Genomic DNA, 20,556 nt, shown 5'->3' on the forward strand with positions numbered 1-20,556 from the left:
CACAGCTACGCCACCATAACAAACCAAAAAACATCCCCAAAATCCTATCTTTCTATTTCTAATTCTGCTTCCATGGTTCGGGATTCAGAGGTTGCTTTCTTATAGCCGCGCCTCCTCTTAAAACAATCAAATTCTGGTTATGAGGACTCACTCACCTCGATTATTTTGATTTTCTGGGTGTTTGACTTGTTTTCTCCTAGACCTAAACTAGAAGGAACTCGTGTGGCTTTACATATGCTTTGTAAACATTAGTGTTGCATGTATGAATCGCCAGATATCCACTTGCCCCCCCCCCTATTTTTTCGAAGAATCATGAGGAAATGCGCATTCCGGATCCGATGTGGATGAAACACGGTGGGGTAAACGTGGAACAAACCTGACAATAACTGAGTCAAATTTCATAAAGATCAGTCAGTTGGGAACTGAAAAATTTTGCCATTGGATTTTTGAAACTGAATCAGGATTTTGATCCAGATCCCCTCCAAAATTTAAAAGAATCATCCATTGTGTTAAAATTTTGTCAACATCCGTTAAGAACTTTTGATGTAATTATGTTAGCATACAAACATACAAATAAATAACCGCCGGTGAAAATATTACCTCATTGGCTGAGGTAATAAACATAAAGGTGAAAATAGTAGTGGGCCATTTTTCATAATCTTTGAGATGATGGTAAATGTCCCATTGCTGGGTCCTTCTGTCCAGAGAACTTTGGTTTCTACTGTGGAGATATAGTGATGGTGCCCCGTTGAGAAGAAATCAAGTCTCAGCCTGTTCAGCAATCTGGCTACATTTTGTTGGGTTTCAAAGACATTGGTGGAAAGGAATAAAAGGACAGATAAAAGAAGGGTCATTTAATGGGGTGGGGGCAGCGGGGCATTTCTGGGAAGAGCTGGAAAAAGCGAGAGCCAGAGTGGGAAATGATGAAACCAGTGTATTAAACTGGGAGATCAAGAAGAAAAATGAAGAAACAAGGAAAGCCTTTATTTGGTAAGACTAGCACTATAAAAGCTGAGATTTAGGTGTTTCCTTTTTGCAGCTCTATTGTGAGGACATTTAGTTGTTGGTTTAATTGTAGAACCTATGCATGTACTGTATCTAAAGCACATATAGAGAACACTTCAACAATCTAGACAGGAGGTCAAGAGGTCTCCCAATTATTCCAGGTTGTTGAGACCATCTTTGCACTGGCTCAAACAAAGAAGAAGCCTTCTTGACTTGCCTTGAATGCCACTGAATAACCTCCTCCACTCTCTTCTTTCCTGTGAGAGCACTAGATTTTGGGCTTTTGCCACAAATTGTCAGCCCCTTAAGTTCCCCTTGCTCTCCTTGACTTTCCTTCTGCCCGTGCTGCATCCCACAAACAAGCCTTGTTATTTCTGGATGTTTGGCAGTTCAGTTAGTTTTTGACCCCAGTCCACCATTCTCTCACATGCTCCCTCACTCTTTATCACATTGTTTTGAACTCTTATCATGTGATTCTTGGCTGCACAGAGCTGGTGAGAGGGCAAGCGGTAGACACAGAGAGAGTAGATGTGAAATTGGACAACTCAAGGTTAGCTGGGCAATGTTTGCTTGAGGATTAATTGTGTAAAAGCCATGTAATGATTGCTGGCATGTCCCAAGAGGGAAATCTTGTTAGTCACTGCACAGGGTCAAACTTAGACCAAGTGTATTCGCATTTCTGAATGGAAGGTGACTTTGATACCACTAGTATGCTTGGTCAGGTGACTATCCAAAGGGCTCTACTGTCTCACACCAAAAGACTCTCTTTGGACTACGACTAGGGAAGCTGTGTTGCTGCTATTGAAAGAAAGTTATTATATATCAGTCTGGAATCTCTGACATTTTTGTATACAATCATTTAACAAGCCATGGCTCAAGTTTCAGAGTAGTTCATCTTTTGATTAAGAGATTGTCTAACTCATGGGTTTGCAACCCTGCGGCTCTGGAGCCTCATGTGGCTCTTGGACTCTTTTGCAATGGCTCAGTAGAGCTTTAAAAAAAATGTAATAATCAATTGTTATTTTTTACAGAAGGTATTGATGAATAATTAAATTAACTTCAAATAAAATGATCTGTTAACCTAAAAATAAATCACATTATATAACAACTAACCTCCTGCAACCTCTACAGAGGTTGCAGGAGGTTAAGGTTACCTGTGGCTAACCTTAAGTTTTAAATCTCTGGTAAGATAACAAAAAGACTATTCTGGAAGAAAATGGAGATTTTATTGGGGAAAGATTTATTTAATTGCCAACATGCCAGCTATGCATGCTTGACATGTTGCAAGAAATGAGCAATTGGCTTGTGTTGACTGACATGATCATGTGTCATCAAGTTCAAGTTATTTTTTGTCGCCCTTTAAATCAATTAAATGTTTGATATTATTTTAACTGTATATAATTTTATACACTGTATTGTCTTCGTTGAGAAGGTAATTTTCGGCTCCAGTAGGACTTTAATCCAGGAGAGATTAGGCGAAATGGCTCCTTTGAGAGTAAAGGTTGCAGACCCCTGGTCGAACTGATTACCTGCTATGTCAGTCTCTGTGTTAAAATCTCTATGGGCAACATATTACACTAAACATTGAGGTGCCCCCACTGGAGAATAATATGGCAGCTCTGTTGACATCAGAATTAATAAGTATTTACAGACGTATAAATATATATTCATAAGTCTCTCTGGCTAAAAATTAGAGCCCGACCGTTATCGGAGTTTTCGGGCTAATGCCGATATTGGGGTTTTTAAAAAGCTGATACATGATGTATCTACCAATATACGAAATAAGAACATTGATGTAAACAGGTTATACTGTACAATGTACACAAATCCTTATAATACACAAAATGTGATTATATAGAAAGAGACAAAACACTATTACATTCAAATAAGGAACTTTAATTAGTAGCAGTGTCAACATAAGGACTGTAAAGCAACTGACAAAAAGGAAAAATAAAACTGTATTTCAAGAAAAAAATGTAAATATAGTCTCAAACAGTAAACATAGATTAATCAAAAGGCCAAATGTAACCATAAACAATGAACTAGTGCATTTCTCTCAGTGTTGGATTTCTTTTAAACTTTTTTACACTTCCTATTCAAAGGTAGCAGCATTGCAGAAATTGTCAACCCTTTTTTGCAAAGTGACTGACAAACTAAATTTGAATGAAACAGGACGGACCGCCTGGTGAATATGATAGTGCAGAAGTGTAATACAATGGTGTATTAACTGTAATTGTAACTTATTTTGACTGTGGTCACTATTGCAAGTGGAGATTGTTCTCTTTTCTCTTTTTTGTTACTGAAAGCTTAGGTTTTTTTTTTTTTTACACAATCTTGTCCGTTTGTCTTCTCGTCAGAGCCAAATACACTGCACTAAAAAAAGTGGTGTATAAATTATAGAAATCCTTTGGTTAGTTCACGAGCCAATTCGTTGTGTGCCTGCTTCAGTGTCTCTACTGCTGCCGGCTGAACTGAAGTGATTTACCTGGAAAAGCACCCACAGGCTCTTTACTCTTTTACCAGCAGTTACGGCCAGGTTTGGCAGTCTTTCTTTTTGGTTAAGACAGAAATGTACAATGTTTGCTGTGCTTTGACAATTATCCACCTCTTCTTACATTTGCACTACTTGCATTGTTTTTTGGTTTTTTTTGCTGCTGCTTTGTTAAAGTGATTCATAAAGACGCATTGCATGAGAATTGAAATCTGAATAAATAGACAAATAAGAAACGTGAATATTGTTTATTTGGGTGTAAAATATTCTTCATTAATTCCCCATATAGAGATTCCAATTTTCCCCAATTCTGTTGAGAGTTTAGCCATTTCTGCATTAATGTTTACCATTTTCTGTTTGGTTTTTGTTTCAACAGCTTTCCATAATAAAATGTCAATACTGGCTTTTGAACTTCCCGAAATTATTATTGTTATTATTATTATTATTATTATTATTTGTTTACCTACAGTATCTGCACATGCTGTCGAAGGTCAACACTAGATGTAGACTTCTTTTCGCGAGAGCAATGCATGTTTTATTATTGCAATTAAATAAAATGCGATGGGTAAGAATAACTTTATTAAAGGGAGAATATGACGTGCTTTAGGCACTACCACTCACTCATTCCCCCTGTCCACAGCCACCACCATTATAGGTTATATAATTATAAGCTTCACTCTTGTCACTATACTGGCTCGATTACACAACATAATAAGCACAATATATTCTACAACTTCACATCTCACCCTCACTGTAAAACAATCTATTCTTCCCCACCCTTTCTATTTCCTACCTTGAGTCTCTCCTCCCCCTCCCTCTCCACTTAGGTGTAACACTGCTCTCCCTTTTTATATCCTCACTAAAATAAAAGATTTCTTACCCTTCCTTAGGGAGGGCTGGTGATGGTCACAATTAAGCAATAAAATAAATCAATTTATTTTATTGCAATAACAAAACATGCATTGCTGTCTCATAATGATTGCACTTCTTATAGTGTTGACCTTTGACAGCATATGCAGACAAGAGAAAAAAAAAAGAAAAAGGGAGAATATGAAAATAGATGGCAGTGTTACACCTTGGCCAGGGGGAAGGGAACAGGGAGCAGGGAGTCCAGGTAAGAGAAAAAAAAATAAAATAAATAATATTCCTGAAATTATTCACATCATAATTCACCATGAAAATGTTGCTAAAACCACACAAGATTTTGCGCATTGCAATATTGTAGCAAAACATGCATGCAAGGATATATTTCCTGTGAGATTTCAATTTCTGCTTGATTTTTTTCAACAGATTATTAAATAAATATTAAATAAATAACATAGTAATTTATGTTTGTTTTGAATGATCACAGAAAATTAAATCTTCTACCCTTGACATGTTGTCATATAGCCCAATAACTGTTCTTTTCAAGTATTGGCCACAGCACACCTTTTATGATAAAATGTACTTCTTAACTTACACTGTATTAGATCTAGATCTGTTTTGCTACATACTGCCACCTATTGGCTTGGAGTGGTTTGCCCATGAATGCTTAAGATTCTGTTACAGAAAAATTTGACAACATTTTCAAAATGTATTTATCTTTGGCCCAACAACGTCAGATTTGACAGTTTGTCATGGCACACCAGTTATTGTCTCAAGGCACAGTAGTGTTCCATGACAGTGGTTGAAAATCATATAATTAACTTAATGTGTTCCACTTATTTCACTGTTAGAAAGGAGTGTGATTTCCTAGAGCCTCTTTGACTCTGAATCAGTCTCATTTCCCCCCCAGGACTCAGGGAAAGCAGTGCTAGCCCACAGTCAGACGGCTTCTAATCATTTATTTAGTGGCTGTAATATCAAGTTCATCCACTCTCTAACTTACTGCATGCTGAGAAGAGAGAGAGCAAGAAACTCAGCATTAGGCCTGGATCAAGGAGACAGTTTGTCACCAAGCCTCCACGGATCCTTTATTTTCTTTTTTCTAATCCAGCAGTATGTGTTTTCAACAAGCATACGATCAGAGTTGCTTTTATCGTAAATTCCTACTTTGATGGCGTCTCCCATGGGATCATGCAGCGAGCTCTGAAATATGCTTGAATTCACAGACGCATTTTCTTCCTCTAGGTTTATGTTCGGCTAATGGAAAAAAAAGGAAAAGTTTGTAGCTTTAATTAGAAAAACACACACAGGTTATACTTTCTGAACTTGTTTGTATTGAATTATCTCATTATGTTATCAAACTATGATCTGAAAAAAATATGAATAAATGCTTAAATGCATGATATTGTCTCAAAACATACATTTGAAGTATATATATTTTGTGTCATATTGCCATTTGTGCCTTATTATTTTTAAATATATAAAAAAATAGATATACAATATAAGTATAGTATTTTTTGGAGGACCTACATTATTTTCAAGGGATGGACCCAATGGGACCAGATGTAAATGAGTAATGAGGGACTTGTCTATAAACATAATATCCGCATGGTTTATTTTGATGGGACAAATTCACAGTCCACACAACACACTGTGCACCTGCCACTAGAAAAGTTTTTTGTTTAGTGGGTACAATGATTGCACTTGGCACCAGGACACCCTAGGCCGAAGTTCGATGATCGACTTCGTAGTCGTGTCATCGGACTTGCGGCCGCATGTCTTGGACACTCGGGTAAAGAGAGGGGCGGAGAGGGGGGTCCACCGGATAGTTGAACCTCGGATTCAGGAGGAGCAATGTGGTTTTCGTCCTGGCCGTGGAACTGTGGACCAGCTCTACACCCTCAGCAGGGTCCTTGAGGGGTCATGGGAATTTGCCCAACCAGTCCACATGTGTTTTGTGGACCTGGAAAAGGCATTTGACCGTGTCCCTCGGGGATTCCTGTGGGGGGTCCTCCGGGAGTATGGGGTATCGAACCTCCTGATAGGAGCTGTTCGTTCCCTGTATGACCGGTGTCAGAGTCTGGCCCGCATTGCCGGCAGTAAGTCGAAATCGTTTCCGGTGAGGGTTGGACTCCGCCAGGGCTGCCCTTTGTCACCGATTCTGTTCATAACTTTTATGGACAGAATTTCTAGGCGCAGTCAGGGCGTTGAGGGGGTCCGGTTTGGGGACCTCAGTATTGCATCACTGCTTTTTGCAGATGATGTGGTCCTGTTGGCTCCAACATACCGTGACCTTCAACTCTCACTGGATCGGTTCGCAGCCGAGTGTGAAGCGGCCGGAATGAGAATCAGCACCTCCAAATCCGAGTCCATGGTCCTCGACCGGAAAAAGGTGGAGTGCCTTCTCCGGGTTGGAGATAAAGTTCTGCATCAGGCGGAGGAGTTCAAGTACCTCGGGGTCTTGTTCACGAGTGAGGGAAGGATGGAGCGAGAGATCGACAGGCGGATTGGTGCGGCGTCTGCAGTGATGCGGAGTCTGCACCAGTCCGTCATTGTAAAGAGGGAGCTGAGCCAAAAAGCGAAGCTCTCTATTTACAGGTCGGTCTACGTTCCAACCCTCACCTATGGTCATGAACTTTGGGTCATGACCGAAAGAACAAGATCACGGGTACAAGCGGCCGAAATGAGTTTCCTCCGTAGGGTGGCTGGGCTCTCCCTTAGAGATAGGGTGAAAAGCTCAGTCATTCGGGAGGGGCTCAAAGTAGAGTCGCTGCTCCTCCGCATCGAGAAGAGCCAGATGAGGTGGTTCGGGCACCTAATTAGGATGCCCCCTGAATGCCTCCCTAGTGAGGCGTTCAGGGGGCATCCTATGTCATGGGTCTTCCCCGGGGCCTCCAAGACCCAGGACACGCTGGAGAGACTATGTCTCTCGGCTGGCCTGGGAGCGTCTCGGGGTCCTCCCGGAAGAGCTGGAGGAAGTGGCCGGGGAGAGGGAAGTCTGGGCCTCCCTACTGAGGATGCTGCCCCCGCGACCCGGAAACGGCTAAGCGGGAGAAGATGGATAGATGGATGGGTACAATGATGCAACTTACCAACTCCTTTTAAAAAAGCAACTACTGAGTGGCTAAAGTCAGCTTTACTGCTTCTCTACTACTCTATTTGTTGTGGCCTTTTGCACTGGCTTTATCAACCAATGTCCCCGATCAAGAAAGGCGGATATAGAATATACTACATGAATGAATGAAGAGATACTAGGCGTATTGATATCGGATATGGGCCCAATATCAGCCAGAAAACGAATATCGGATTTTATCGAACTGCATTTAAAATCTCCGATATATATATATTATATTATATTTATTCAATTGTAGAATACTGTAGATATTATGTTGAAGGTTCAAATTAATGTCACCAATTGCTTAATAATAAATGGGTCATTTTTTCTCATACCCACTGTTGCTGACTATAGTTCTCTGTTTGAGTAAACATCACTTGATCAAGCCTTTTCTAACATTGCACACTACAGAATAAGTAATAAAAGTATCTATGATTCGTGCTGATATTGCATCGGATCGATATCGGTATCGGCCAATACTCAAGGCAGCAATATCGGTACCGTATCGGAAGTGAAAAAGTTGTATTGGGGCATCCCTAATCAAAACATACGTTGCCATTTGATTCTATTTCATTTTTTCCTGAAAGCTATTTAATTTTTTTCCATAAGTGTCCTGATCTGATATCAATTTTGGTCCGATATCAGATTATATCGGCATGTATTTAAGATCTACAATACATCATTTGTTTTTATTGGATTTATTGAGGTTATTTTTTCAGGGTCTTCTAACTTGCGTCAGGAACAAGGCAGCTAGAAGGTTGATAAGAACCTGGATTAGCAATAAAGGGACAGAGATTAATGGAGACAGTGTTGCGGGAGATGTTTTCTAATCAATGGGAGAACGTTTGTTTATTAGTCTTCAAAAACATAAAGAAAACAAGCTGGTTTACCTCACGAGGCATTAGCGGGAAACATTTCCCTCTGGCTTTATCATGTCCCTAAAGCCTTATGCCTTTTGTTTGACAAAAGTCATTTTGTTCACTTTTTAGAAAATGATTGGCAAAAAATTCTTCAAAATGCTTTGTTGAGGAATTAGTTAATTTTTTTTGTCATTATTACATGAAAAATGACCTCCAACTACTTAAAGAGGAAACGGGGTGTTCTTAAATCAAGCAGTCATTCCAAAGAACCTAAAAAAGTCATTAACATCAGTCACAGCTTTGGCTTTCCCAAAGAAAAACTTGATTCCTCTAAGTGTACTCCATTACTTCTGCTCAACTCTCCCTTACGTGGTTTCTTCTTGGTTTTCAACGATTGCCTCAAATACCTTCATGAGAGCTACAACCACATGAACACAGCGACTGGCTGTGTCACTGAAGCACCTATCTAACTACGGGCCTTTTATCATTATCTATCAATACAAAACTTAGAGCAAGAAGCACATTTCTGAAAAACGTTGCACACTGGGTCAAGCTCAGGGAGTACAGGCTTCAAATCCCTTTCATCTGTCGCCTATGGATGTGGGTTTTTTTCTTTTTTTTCAAACCCATGTCCTCCCAATAAAATATGAATCAAAAAGAGTCCTCTGGGCTCTTTTTAAAAGAAGCTATAGCTCATTTGGAAGTCTCTAGAGGTGAGTCTCTGCTTTGTAGACAGTGCAGCAGTGGTGGAATATAAATCTTTGCTTTTCAGGTCTGTCCGCAAAAAAGGAAGATGTGCGGATATTTATGTATCTAGAATATGAATAACTGTCTAATAATGAATAAAGAAGAGTTCCATTGGCTGCCCTGACAAGTCAAAGCATGGACTCCACTAGACTATGGGGTCGGACTTCAGTTTTTGGCAGCAAATCCTATAAAGTGGTTTCACAATGGTTCAGAATTATTTTCCTGTACTTCCTCTCTGGCCAATTGTTTCTCCTCACATACATTGAGTCCTTATTTAGGCCTTTTCCAACCAACAGTTCTAGACGATTTAAGTATAGGGTAGTCATCACCACTGGGCAAAATGTGTCTGTGTCCTGCTGATGTCTATTTTCCCTCTGCACTCTGAAGTCCCAGAATTACTGTGTTTACGTAACTCAACATGTAAGAAACCAAAGTGCAAAGTGTCTGATATTAAAGTGTCAAATGCGTAATTAAGTTCTCTACGGCACTGGTGTCCACTCTGCGATGTGTGTCTGACACTGTGTGTGTGTATTTATTTATTTATATTTATTTATTTTGGCTGCTACATTAAGGCTCTTAAAGTGATTAGCGTTAAAATGGAAGTAGGAATCTTTCAAAATAAAACACTTGGGTTTAATACATGTATCAACTTTATACTTTCCTTGTGGTCTGGCAGCTAATGGTCCTGCTCTGCGACTCAGTGGTTCAGAGCCCCTCTGTAAAGGAGTTCATAACCAACTTCATGATTCTGCTACTGTATGTGTTACAGAGGAAATAATGGGTAGCATTAATATATATGTTACCCGCTATGGCAATGCCTATTTATATACATCTTTTCTCTGCTGCATTTTTAATATCAATTTTGCTGCAGAGACCCAGCTCCAGTTATAGTTTGTCATCTGCCTAATGCAATATTACAAAATGCTGTTTTTTTTAAAAAAAATTTCATTTAATGATGCTTAACAAAGCAGAACAAATCTTGTTTTTCCAAATTGTTTAATTGTTTTCCCTCCTGCCTGTTTTTTTTGTCGCTGTACAGGAGCAGAGCCCCAGTAACGCCACATCTCTGGCCATGATGCAGGAGCCCCAGGAGGTGGTGGAGGAGACGGTCACCATTGAGGAGGACCCAGGCACGCCAACCTCCCACGTCTCGGTGGTCACGTCTGATGATGGAACCACACGACGCACAGAAACCAAGGTGGGACAGCAAAGATGCACAAAGCAAACAGAACATGAAGATATTAAATAAAGTTTATCAGACATAGGCTGCACATTGGATGGGTTGAAGCATCTAAAATTGATGCGTGTGAAGATTTGTGATAGAAGTGTTTCACATCTGCATTTTAGTTTGTTACACAATGAACTGCAAAATACAGAGACCTACACAATCAGGCAGATAGTCTCATGTGATTACTGACAATGTAAAGGTTTTAGTTTTGCTCCAGCACTTATTTTCTTACATTTCTTTGTTTCTAAATACTGTTGGTGCTTAAAGCTGTGACAGTAAAAATCTATAATTTTTACAGTTCAATGATGTGCTTTTAAACTGTTTACTCAGTTGTGGCAAAAAAAGGTTCCTATTAACCTTTTAGGGAGAAAATAAAAGCTAAAACATAAATGAACCCTTCAAAAAAGCATCCTGTTTCCCACTTCAGTTGCTCTTTTATCCCATAATCCATTAGCCCAAAGTTTGTTTATCTTTTTCCTCATTTTTTAAAAAAAAATTATAAGCCTTGTTTATTTTCAGTTGAGTAGTTTTTAAAATCTCTTTCGTTGATTTGCCCTCTGCTCTGTTGTTTTTTCCGTAAGGATATGTCCGCAAACATGAAGGTGAGTCAAACTTTCAACTGCTGTAGATAATGCCACGCTCCCTGTCTTATAAATGCTGTTAGAACTAAAAAAAAAAAAAAAAAAAAAACACAACCCACTCTCCACTGATGTAAGTAAAATGAGTTGGAAAAACCTCAAAAAGACTTGATAGTACTGTTGGTTTGTTTCTCCCACTAATCCATCCCGAGCTAATGTGCCTTGTCCTATAGGGCATGTGTTACAAATCTAGATAATTATATCCTGGATTAATCTCCATTAGCGGGCTTCAACTAACCAAACGTTGTCCGTCAGACAGAAGCTGTTTTACGAAGGTCAATCACAACAGGCTGAGGTAAGCTGTTCATTTCAGTTTGGTTAACCGGCGCTCTCTAGTGACGGAGGTAGATATTACAGCGTCTGACCAATCACACGGAGGAACTGTAGAACGTCACAAATGAGGAATCATTCTTTAAAAATATGAAGAATTAAAATACATAATTCAGACCAAAAACGACACTGTTGCTGCAGTAAAAGCAGAAAGTAATCAATGCAGGAATTGACGAGTGTTAATAATATTAAAATTAGTGAGATTGTAAACGGAGAATTAGTTTCACTTTCTCTTCTCTTTTTAACTTGTATATGGCTTTGATGCTGCGTTCATACAGATCAGCCTACATCATAAGGTGAAATATATTTATGTTATATTATCTACATTAATTAATTAATTATTTAATTTATCGGTGTGAAAGTGCCCGATGCACGCAGACTTTATCAGCTGACTTATTTTATTGATTTTACATCACATATAAAATGTTATGTTTCTTAAAGGATGTCATCATCGGTAAATGAAAGGATTGCATCAATGTCTAAATATTCTCTCTCCTGTCAGCTGTCAGATCAGATCAACACAGTGACGTGTTCACACATCACCTGTTATTGGACAGCTCACTATCAAAGAGATCTGATTGGTCAGGAGGCGGGACTTTAGCACTCGCGCAGATCCTAGCCAGAGAAAAACATGCATGCGACCAGGCTAGTCATTCAGCATAGGTTTCCATGGTGATTTAGCTCCGTAAGACGTTAGCGAGCTTTGATGTCCTGCACACACTGATTAAATCCTGGAAGTTAGCGCGATAAGAGGTCATTTGGATTTGTAACATACGCCCTTAAAGTTTCTAACAATGACTCACTGTCACTGGTAAAGTCACAAAGCCTTTTGTAAAAAACAAAAAAGTATTGTTTTTCGGCTTGCCTTATCAAGAAATTTGTCGAAACTTGTCAAAAAAACAAATTTTGTGTACTACCATTACGTCAATACACACCCTCAACTCAGGGGCAGGGTACATCATATACAGGCGACAAGGGCTGACAGAGACTGACAGAAAAAAGCTAAAAATCTTCACTCTATTATTTGAATTAGGGGATTAAAATAACTAATGTATTACTCCAAAAGTTTTTGGAGAAATTTGGAGTACCCCAAGAAAAACGATTCATCCTTGAAAAATAAATACATGTATTGTTACACTCTTAATCATTACTAAAGTATGTTGATATGCTATAGTGCTGTAAGGTGCAATGTATGTCTCAATGGCTCTAAAATCAGGCAAAAAATGACTTAATTGTTTTCAAAATAAATTTACACATTTTGTTTATTGGTAATACATTAAACACATTTTATGTTACATACAAGACTAGTACAGGTGCTCTTTAAGTTCATATCTACGACAAAGCGTTCAAAATCTTCGGACATTAAGGGGTACAAATAGCAGTAAATTGTGTTTAATTGATGTGAGGGTTATGAAATGTTCTTCTCTGGAAGGGGTCCCTGAATCCAAAAGGTTTGAGAACCTTTGTTCTAGGGTAATCTTCACACGTTCCCAGGCTGGCCGAGTGATGTATTATTGCCAGCTTGTCTTAGTTTGGCCCCGGGAGGCATCCTTACCTGATGCCTGAACCACCTCAAAAGGAACCCAGCCACCCAGCAGAGAAAGCTCATTTCAGCCTTTTGTACTTGTGATCTTGTTTTTTTGGTTGTACCCAAAGCTCATGACCATCTGTGAGGACTGGAATGTAGATCGACCGAGAAACAAAAAGCCTCAGCTTCTGGCTTTGCTTAGCCTTTTTAATGTTTGATTGATTATTTCGGTTTTTTTAAGATGCTCAATGTTGAGTAACATCAGAAACATCCACATTGACTGCGCTATGAGTAATAATGAGTGATTTATTTCAACAGTTTTCTCTTCTGAATATGATGGGATCTTAAAGCTTCTCCTTTTTCCTTTAAAACATCCAACAAAGACAATCTTATATAATATTAGACAATATTGCAACTATTTTCAGACGTAAACATAGTTTTCGTCAGCTGTGTTCTCTGCATGAAGTCAGTCCTGTGTGGAGCTCCTTCTCCAGGGGCTGAGAAACTGTAATTAAAAAATTTAGTCTAATCCCTCGACTGGGAGGGCTCATTGCCCTCCAGCCTGTTTACTGCAAGAGGATTGGCCACACACACACACACACACGCATCCACACACACGCTCTCGTATGTGTTCATGCATCATAGTACAGAACAGTAAGACACTAGACTGATCAAGGATATTTGCTCCTAAGAAAAGGGAAAGTCGGGATTCCACTTGAGAGTCAAGGACCTTGCAAGTAAATTGTGTTTAATGGTTTCAGGTAAGGGAAAACAGAATGACATACAGGATGAAGTTGTGGACAGTGGTTTCTCTGCAAATTGTGAATAGTGAATTGGTCCAGACTTAACCTCGATTTAGCAGCAGAAACATATTTACCTCACACTAGTTCCTTCCCTTGATTTTCTCACTGACGTCCTTTCATGTGCCGCTTTTTACGCTCACTCCCTTCCCTGGTATTTACGTGTTTATGAATGTCTTCTGAACCAAGCCTTTTTCATATTATCTCATGCTAAGGCGCTGCTTTCCCTTGATGGTGAGCCCTGTCTGAATGTTGGAAGATGAAATATATAGGGTTTTCCCGTCTTTGTTGAAAAGTTTTCTGTGGTAAACAAGCGTCTTTTGCTTCAATATCAGCGCTATAGCTACACAGAATCCAGAGATAGGAATAGAAACCTGACAGTGAGATTGAACTGGTGTTTTTAAGGCTGCCAAAACAAATTGGACTTGTCTCTAAAGACTGGGTCGGTTTGCTGGGAGATTTGCTGCTTTTAATCATTTCACCTGCAAAGTAAATTGGCCTAAACCTTGACTGTGTATGAGTCCGAGCTAATTGATTTGTTCACATAAATTTACATTTGTACATCCCTGCATTGTGTGCTTACCTTTGTCTGCAATCCATTTCTCATTACCTTCTGGAAACACGCTCTGCCTGGGACAATACACAAAAAAGCTGCTCTCCATTCTTTCTTTAAATTTGAGCTAATCAGACATAAGAGAGTTTTCCCAAATTAATGATAACGTTTTTTACTTTTCTGTCCTTATTTAGGAGCCAAATCTATGTTTTCTTGGAGAATGTTACTTTTAAACGTAGGGTACATGCGTTATTTGTGTGCACAGTTGTCTATTAGCAGTTTTTTTAGATCTGTTCTTCCATCTGTAGGTTACCAAAGTGGTAAAAACCATCACCCGCCGCACCTACCACCCTGTGTTGGCACCCGACAGCTTGTTAGTGGAATCCAGGCCCACCACTCGGACCCCTACCCCTGTCTCAGCTTCAACCCTCGCTCTGTCCGACACAGATCCAGTAAAAAGAACCGAGCCCTGTGTGATCTTTGCTGTTTCCATTTTGACTTAACATGTAAACACTAATCTTTTAATGAGTGTGACGTCTTGACATTTGAAAACGAAATAAACAATTTTTACCTCTGTCATCCTAACATACACTTCAGAAGACTAAATACCCATCACTAGGCCCATTATAGCATTTTTTAAACATGAAGTACTACCCTGCACTTTCCCACTAACCTCTAGTTACTGCCGCCATTTAAACTCTCCATAAAGTGATTTTGAGGTTGTGAAACCTCTTAAAGTGCTGTAAAGTGGACAGTTTGACGCTTGCTTGCTTGCTTCTCCTTCATTTTAACAGTTTGGTAAACAGAGAGTGACTCTCTCACTGCCCATGGTTCAAACACTCTTGCATCACAAGCTGATGCACAAACATAAAAAGCCATTGCCTTTGCTACATATTCATATGCACTCAACCGATTTAGCAATTCTCTTTCAGCCCTGTTTACCACACTTCACCGTGTTTCATGGGCTTTTTTGAAACCCAGTCCCTCGACTTCCTTCTTTTTGCCTATGCCTAACGTTTTACACTCTGTGAACTTGAGCTTACATCAACGAGTGTTTGAAACCTGTGTGACGGCTCATTTTGCAGCCAATGCAAACTGCCCAAAACTTATGTTAATACAAGATTGCAAGGCATGTTAGTGTTGGAAAATAGTAGAACCTCTCCAATCTGTTGGGGTTCATACTGTTATTCATTTTCTTAAAGTTTGATCAAAAATTGTAAATGTTGAGGCCTAGAATTAAGACTAAGACAATTTTAGCAGAGCAGCACTGAGAGTTCAGGTGAATCAGCGCTGCGGATCTGTAAAATAGAAGTCCGCTTGTTATTTAATGGTCACACATATCCTTAGCGAAGGCGAAAGCTGCAAATGAGGTCTTTATTTTAAATGTGCTAAGCTATGAGGAAGTGGCATCAAAACAAACAACCCTGTAATTACAAGGAACATGGAAATGAACCTTGATGTTCCTGAAATAGGCGTTGTTATGTTGCTCACAGTGAGAATTTAATCAGGAAACAAGGCCAGTGAAGCTTTCTGTTCTAATGAGGAGGTAGAGTTGAACAACTGATATGTGGCTTTTGCTCCCGGCACCGTTCCCTCAGTGGGACTTCATGCTTTAACACTTTTACGCCAAATACTTAATAAAAAGAAAATAATGGCGTTGAAAATAAAGTGTTACAAGCCTTACATCTTAGAAATACAGTTTTCTCTTATTAAGTGGGAACGGACCTCTTTGAAAACCCTTGTCAGAAAAGTGATTTGCATCCGAGCTGCTCCCCTGCAGATGACGATTAATTTTCATCATCCTCATTAATTTTGAAGCTATTTTCTTAGGCGTCGACAAAAAAGCTAATTATTGGCCACAGCAGAACACACTGGGTAGCAAATTGGTTTCTATATGGCTGAATAGTGTAGGGAGGGATTTGGTTGTTTTTCTTGAGCTCTCCAGGCAGTCAGCTTGGAAGAGAGTTAAAGCAAAATTTGTGTTATCTGAAGGATAAATTAGGAGTTGGAAATAGATTCATGCTGGGCTGGTTAACAGCACAGTCCCCGTAAGCTACAGACTGTGCTGATACCGTGCTCCCCTGGGGCCTTAAGGTGTCAGAGCTAGGAGGAGCTGTATCACTCTAGGATGGCTGTTAAAGAGAGCCAGACCTTGTAGTCTAAATTTACTGCTAAGACAGTATTTTATGTCATATCTCGGCATCATGTCAAAACATCGTAGGCTTGGATTTCATCTTGTTTTCCCCCTAAGAGCTTGTAAAGCTTAATTGCTTAGCAGGGTCCACCATAGACTGGAATGTTAGTCCATCACAGAGCAAAGGTTTAGCCTTTAAAAACAAAACATTGATCGGAAAAAAGGTCTTCAGGTGAAAACGTCTTCCTTTTGCATTTTGGTTTCCTTTTTACAAAATGTGGGTTGTTTGTTGCACCATTTAAACCTAAAGTCCCCAACCTTTTGTGTGCTATGGACCACTTTCATACCAGACAGCTCAGGGGCACTGAGACACAAGAGAAAGTGTCAAACTTAAAATACATACAAAGAATACATTGAATTTATTCAAAAACTTTTTTCTGCCTTTGTGGCTTCGATGGTCAAACGGTTTCACAATGTTTCAGTCTCTGTTCACACGTACAGAAAAGGCACAATAATTCTAAAATGAAAAGTACAGTTGCAGTTGTTCTGCATTTGTGCACACAAAGTATCCTCCTAGTTTTATTTTTTCAAAATGTTGCCATCTTGCAGCATATACTGTATACAACCTCGTTTTAATACATGATATATAATACACATATATTTTGCCTTTACGTATGAAGTGGCCTGTTGAGAGAATTACAGAAACATGAAACAGAAAAATTAACCTAATTATACACTTTTTGTAATTGTATTTAGAAGACGTTAAAGCATACCTAAAAGTATGGTTTTGAACCCACCTACTTGTAGCTGTGAGACACTGCCATTAACAACTGTATCTTACCTCCCCAACATGCACCTTTTCCCCCTGATTTATAACCTATAAGCACATTGATTTCTTGCTCCTTCCCAGAGTGCTTGGTTTGTGTAAATACTAAATCTCGGCACATAAACACAAAGTAGTTGTTTATCATTTAAAAGGTAATGAGTGTCATTCCTATGAAGTTTTCCTGTAATGTCACACTAACAGTTGTGTCTATTCCATCCAGGTGACTAAGATGGTGAAGACAGTGACAACGCGGACAGTTCGTCAAGTGCCACTGGGCCCTGATGGCCTACCCCTGCCCGAGGGTTCGTCCCCTTTGGGCAGCTACACAGATTCTATTGACCGGCGCTACATGAAGAACGGAGGTGATCGTTTCATGACGCCTCAAGCAACCTCCACCTTGACTCGCTCCTACAACAACTCCTATAATGATTCATACGGCGAGACACCTGAGAGCCAGTATATCCGTCACTATGGCCTGCATGATGGCTATGCTGATTTAACAGAGAACTACGGCAGCCTGTCTCGTGGCGTCAACTTCCGGCCTCCACGCTACCCTTATTTGCCAAACAGCTACCGCCCGGAAAATAGCTACACCCTCCCTATTCGCAAGGACGACTATGGGCATGTTGCCCAGCCCCAGGTACCAATGGGCACCAGCACTGTGGATCTGAACCGTTCACAGCCAGAGTGCTTCCAGCCTGAGCCTTATGGGCTGGAAGATGATCACCGCAGCTTGGGGCCAGAGGAGGAGGAGGCTCCATACGAGCTCGAGCCTGATTACTCCACTGCTCACCGACGCACACTGCCGGGAACCCTCCGAGGGCGCACTCACCGGGAACCTCTCCGGGATGGGCCTCGAATCAGGTGAGGATAATGCAAGAAAGAGATGTGACTAAAAGACGATTCAATTTTAAATGGATATTTCTTTATTTGCTGGTGTCAATGAACAAAAACCTCAATGATTAGGATGTGCTAGTTTCCACTTTTAGATAAAGATGAGCAATCCTCTTCTGTAAATGTTAAAATTGGAGTTAATAGTAAGTCTTCAAACTTGTAAATTGACTCAAACGGTTAGGTTTGAGTTTGTCAGGAGTTTTCAGGCTTTCTTTAAAATCAGTGGTCTGGACCAGATCATTTGAATTTCACAGCCCTTTTTTTTTTCAATTTGATGAGTTTGATCCTTAAAGAAGGTCCAGAGAACCGTCGAGGCTGGGAAGTCTTTGCCAGGCAGTGGAGAGTAACTTTTCGTGGTTTGTTGCCAGCTTTTTAATTAGACTCCCCAGCACACAAACACACGTGTGTTTGCAACAAGCTCCAAATGAGAAACCTGCTTTGATGAGAAGAACTCTGACTTTGCTTTGGCGCACATGCACACCAACACACAATGTCATTAGGTGTCTAAATGATATCCCCACTCTTAATTCCTCTCCTCCTGAAGATGACACATCCCATTGCTAAGACAGGCAATTTGCTTTCTTCCTTACACAAGTCACAATACAGCCCCATGAGCCACGCACTGCACACACACACACACCTCTTCAGACGCACAATTTGACAGCTGCTCACTTGAAAACCTAAACAGAAATTAGCATTTGCATTGACTAATTGCTGCAGAAAATGTATTACACATTTCGACCTACTGAAAACACCACCACAATATTAAACCTGCTGCATGTTATTATAGTTTCTGAAGGATTGGGGAAAGTTGTGGGTTTGGTTTCGCTGTAGCTTTTATTGTGATTAGTATCCTGCAAAGATGGCAGTGTGGAGAAAGAGAAAACAATATCCTAAGAAGTGGGGGACTCAAACATGTCATTATTAGAGGTCAACCGATATATCGGCCGATATATAGACTTTTTTCAACATTTATTTATTTATTTTTAGCACTTTAGAGTAGCCATTAAAGGAAAAAAGAAAGAACATAAAAAAAAACATCAAAACAACCAAAAAAAGTCATAATTACACTAGCGGTACAAGCCAATAGGCTTACAAATAAAAAGCCAATATTATAGGATAAGGATATAATATAATATAATAATGCCTCATCAAATATCCTTATCCTATTATATCCTTAATAGGATAAGGATTTTTGTTTTTCTTGGTTGTGTACAGGTATGTTTAAAGTTCAATAAATGTTAAGAGTTCTATTGGTGTATTTAATTTCTAATATACATTTATATCATATGAGTGTTTCAATTGTCTTTCATAATGAATGTGCTTTAAAAAAAAGTATACCGGCTTCCAAAATCGGTTTTAGATATCGGCCATCGGCTGAATTCTTTTTTTTTAAATCAATATTTGCATCGGCCTTTGAATGTCCCCTATCCCTGTCGACCTCCAGTCATCATGAATCTTAAAATTTAAGCTGCTTTATTTCAGTTTATCACGTACTCGCAAGATGTAATTACTCACAGGCTTTAATGAAGTTGTCTAGAACTGTAACTGTTTCCCACATTGGGGTGAAACACTCTATTTGTCATTGCTGTGGAGTCCATCGTTTGTTACTGTTAACCAGTGAATAGGAATGAACCTAATCACTCCGGTCAGCTCGTCTCTTTTTCAGAGCATAATATTACCATTCACAGGTGGGTGACACTATAAAAGAACAAGATATTTAAACAAGTGTGGGCATTAAAAATGCATCAGGCTTCTGTAACAGTTCGTAGAGGTCATGGATAGCGAGCAGAAAAGTGCTGTGAAAGACATAATCTCTGGTGTTTTGCAGCCACTGAATATAAAGTTTTTGGATCATCATTAAATTCTCCACATGGCAACGTAATGTAAGCTAAAGGGATTTTGACTGACATGTTCGACGTGGGATGATGCCAAAACATGGCAACCAATAAAACCCTCATTTAAAGGTAGGGTAGGCGATTTTTAAAAGCTAGCATGATTCTGAAGCCTCCCTGATGGCTCCGCCTTTATCCCCCTCGCCCCTCCCCTCTGTGCTCCGTCTCACTCACATGCATGCGCACAGCTGCTGCAGAAGAGGAGCTCAGCTCATCACTTGTATTGTGTAGAAACTTTGTTGCCTCATGTCTCATTCAAATTAAAAACGTGACCAAAAACTCAGTGAGACAGTGAGAGCTTGTGCATGCGAGGGATCGAGAACGAGCAGGGAGACAGAGCGAAGTGATTGGTTAAAAAAAACGGTTCTTTTTTTTCATTGGTCGAAGTTATTACAGGTTTACAGCTGCTACAGTTGACAGATTTTCTTCGTTCCTGTTTCAGAGCACATGTGATCTTAATTTCTGTCAGGACATTAAGACAATTTCACCCAAAAACTAAGTGTATCTGCAAAAAATCACCTACCCTAGCTTTAAAGAGTAACTAAACCCCTGCTTTCTCCTGACCTGCCACTAGGAGGAAAATTTTAAAAATGCATTGATTATGGGCGGAGCTCCTGGAACATTTAAGACTCGCCTACTCTATAAAAT

The 20,556-nt window shown here is 39.7% G+C and overlaps 1 protein-coding gene across 9 annotated transcripts in view; it reads left to right on the forward strand.

Annotated features, from left to right (window-relative positions):
* The window catches only part of arvcfb (ARVCF delta catenin family member b), a 271,466-nt gene that overhangs the window by 157,454 nt on the left and 93,456 nt on the right, over positions 1-20,556 (forward strand). For 8 of the 9 annotated variants that reach the window (XM_028456818.1, XM_028456823.1, XM_028456819.1 and 5 more), the window contains 2 exons: positions 10,122-10,280; positions 17,340-17,983. In XM_028456818.1, coding sequence (XP_028312619.1) covers positions 10,122-10,280; positions 17,340-17,983 — 803 coding nt within the window. Of the gene's footprint in view, positions 1-10,121; positions 10,281-13,454; positions 13,568-17,339; positions 17,984-20,556 lie in introns of those variants that run through there. The other variant, XM_028456826.1, reaches the window with a different exon arrangement.

The sequence above is a fragment of the Gouania willdenowi genome, chromosome 9 (assembly GCF_900634775.1).
Source record: "Gouania willdenowi chromosome 9, fGouWil2.1, whole genome shotgun sequence".
Lineage (NCBI taxonomy): Eukaryota > Metazoa > Chordata > Actinopteri > Blenniiformes > Gobiesocidae > Gouania > Gouania willdenowi.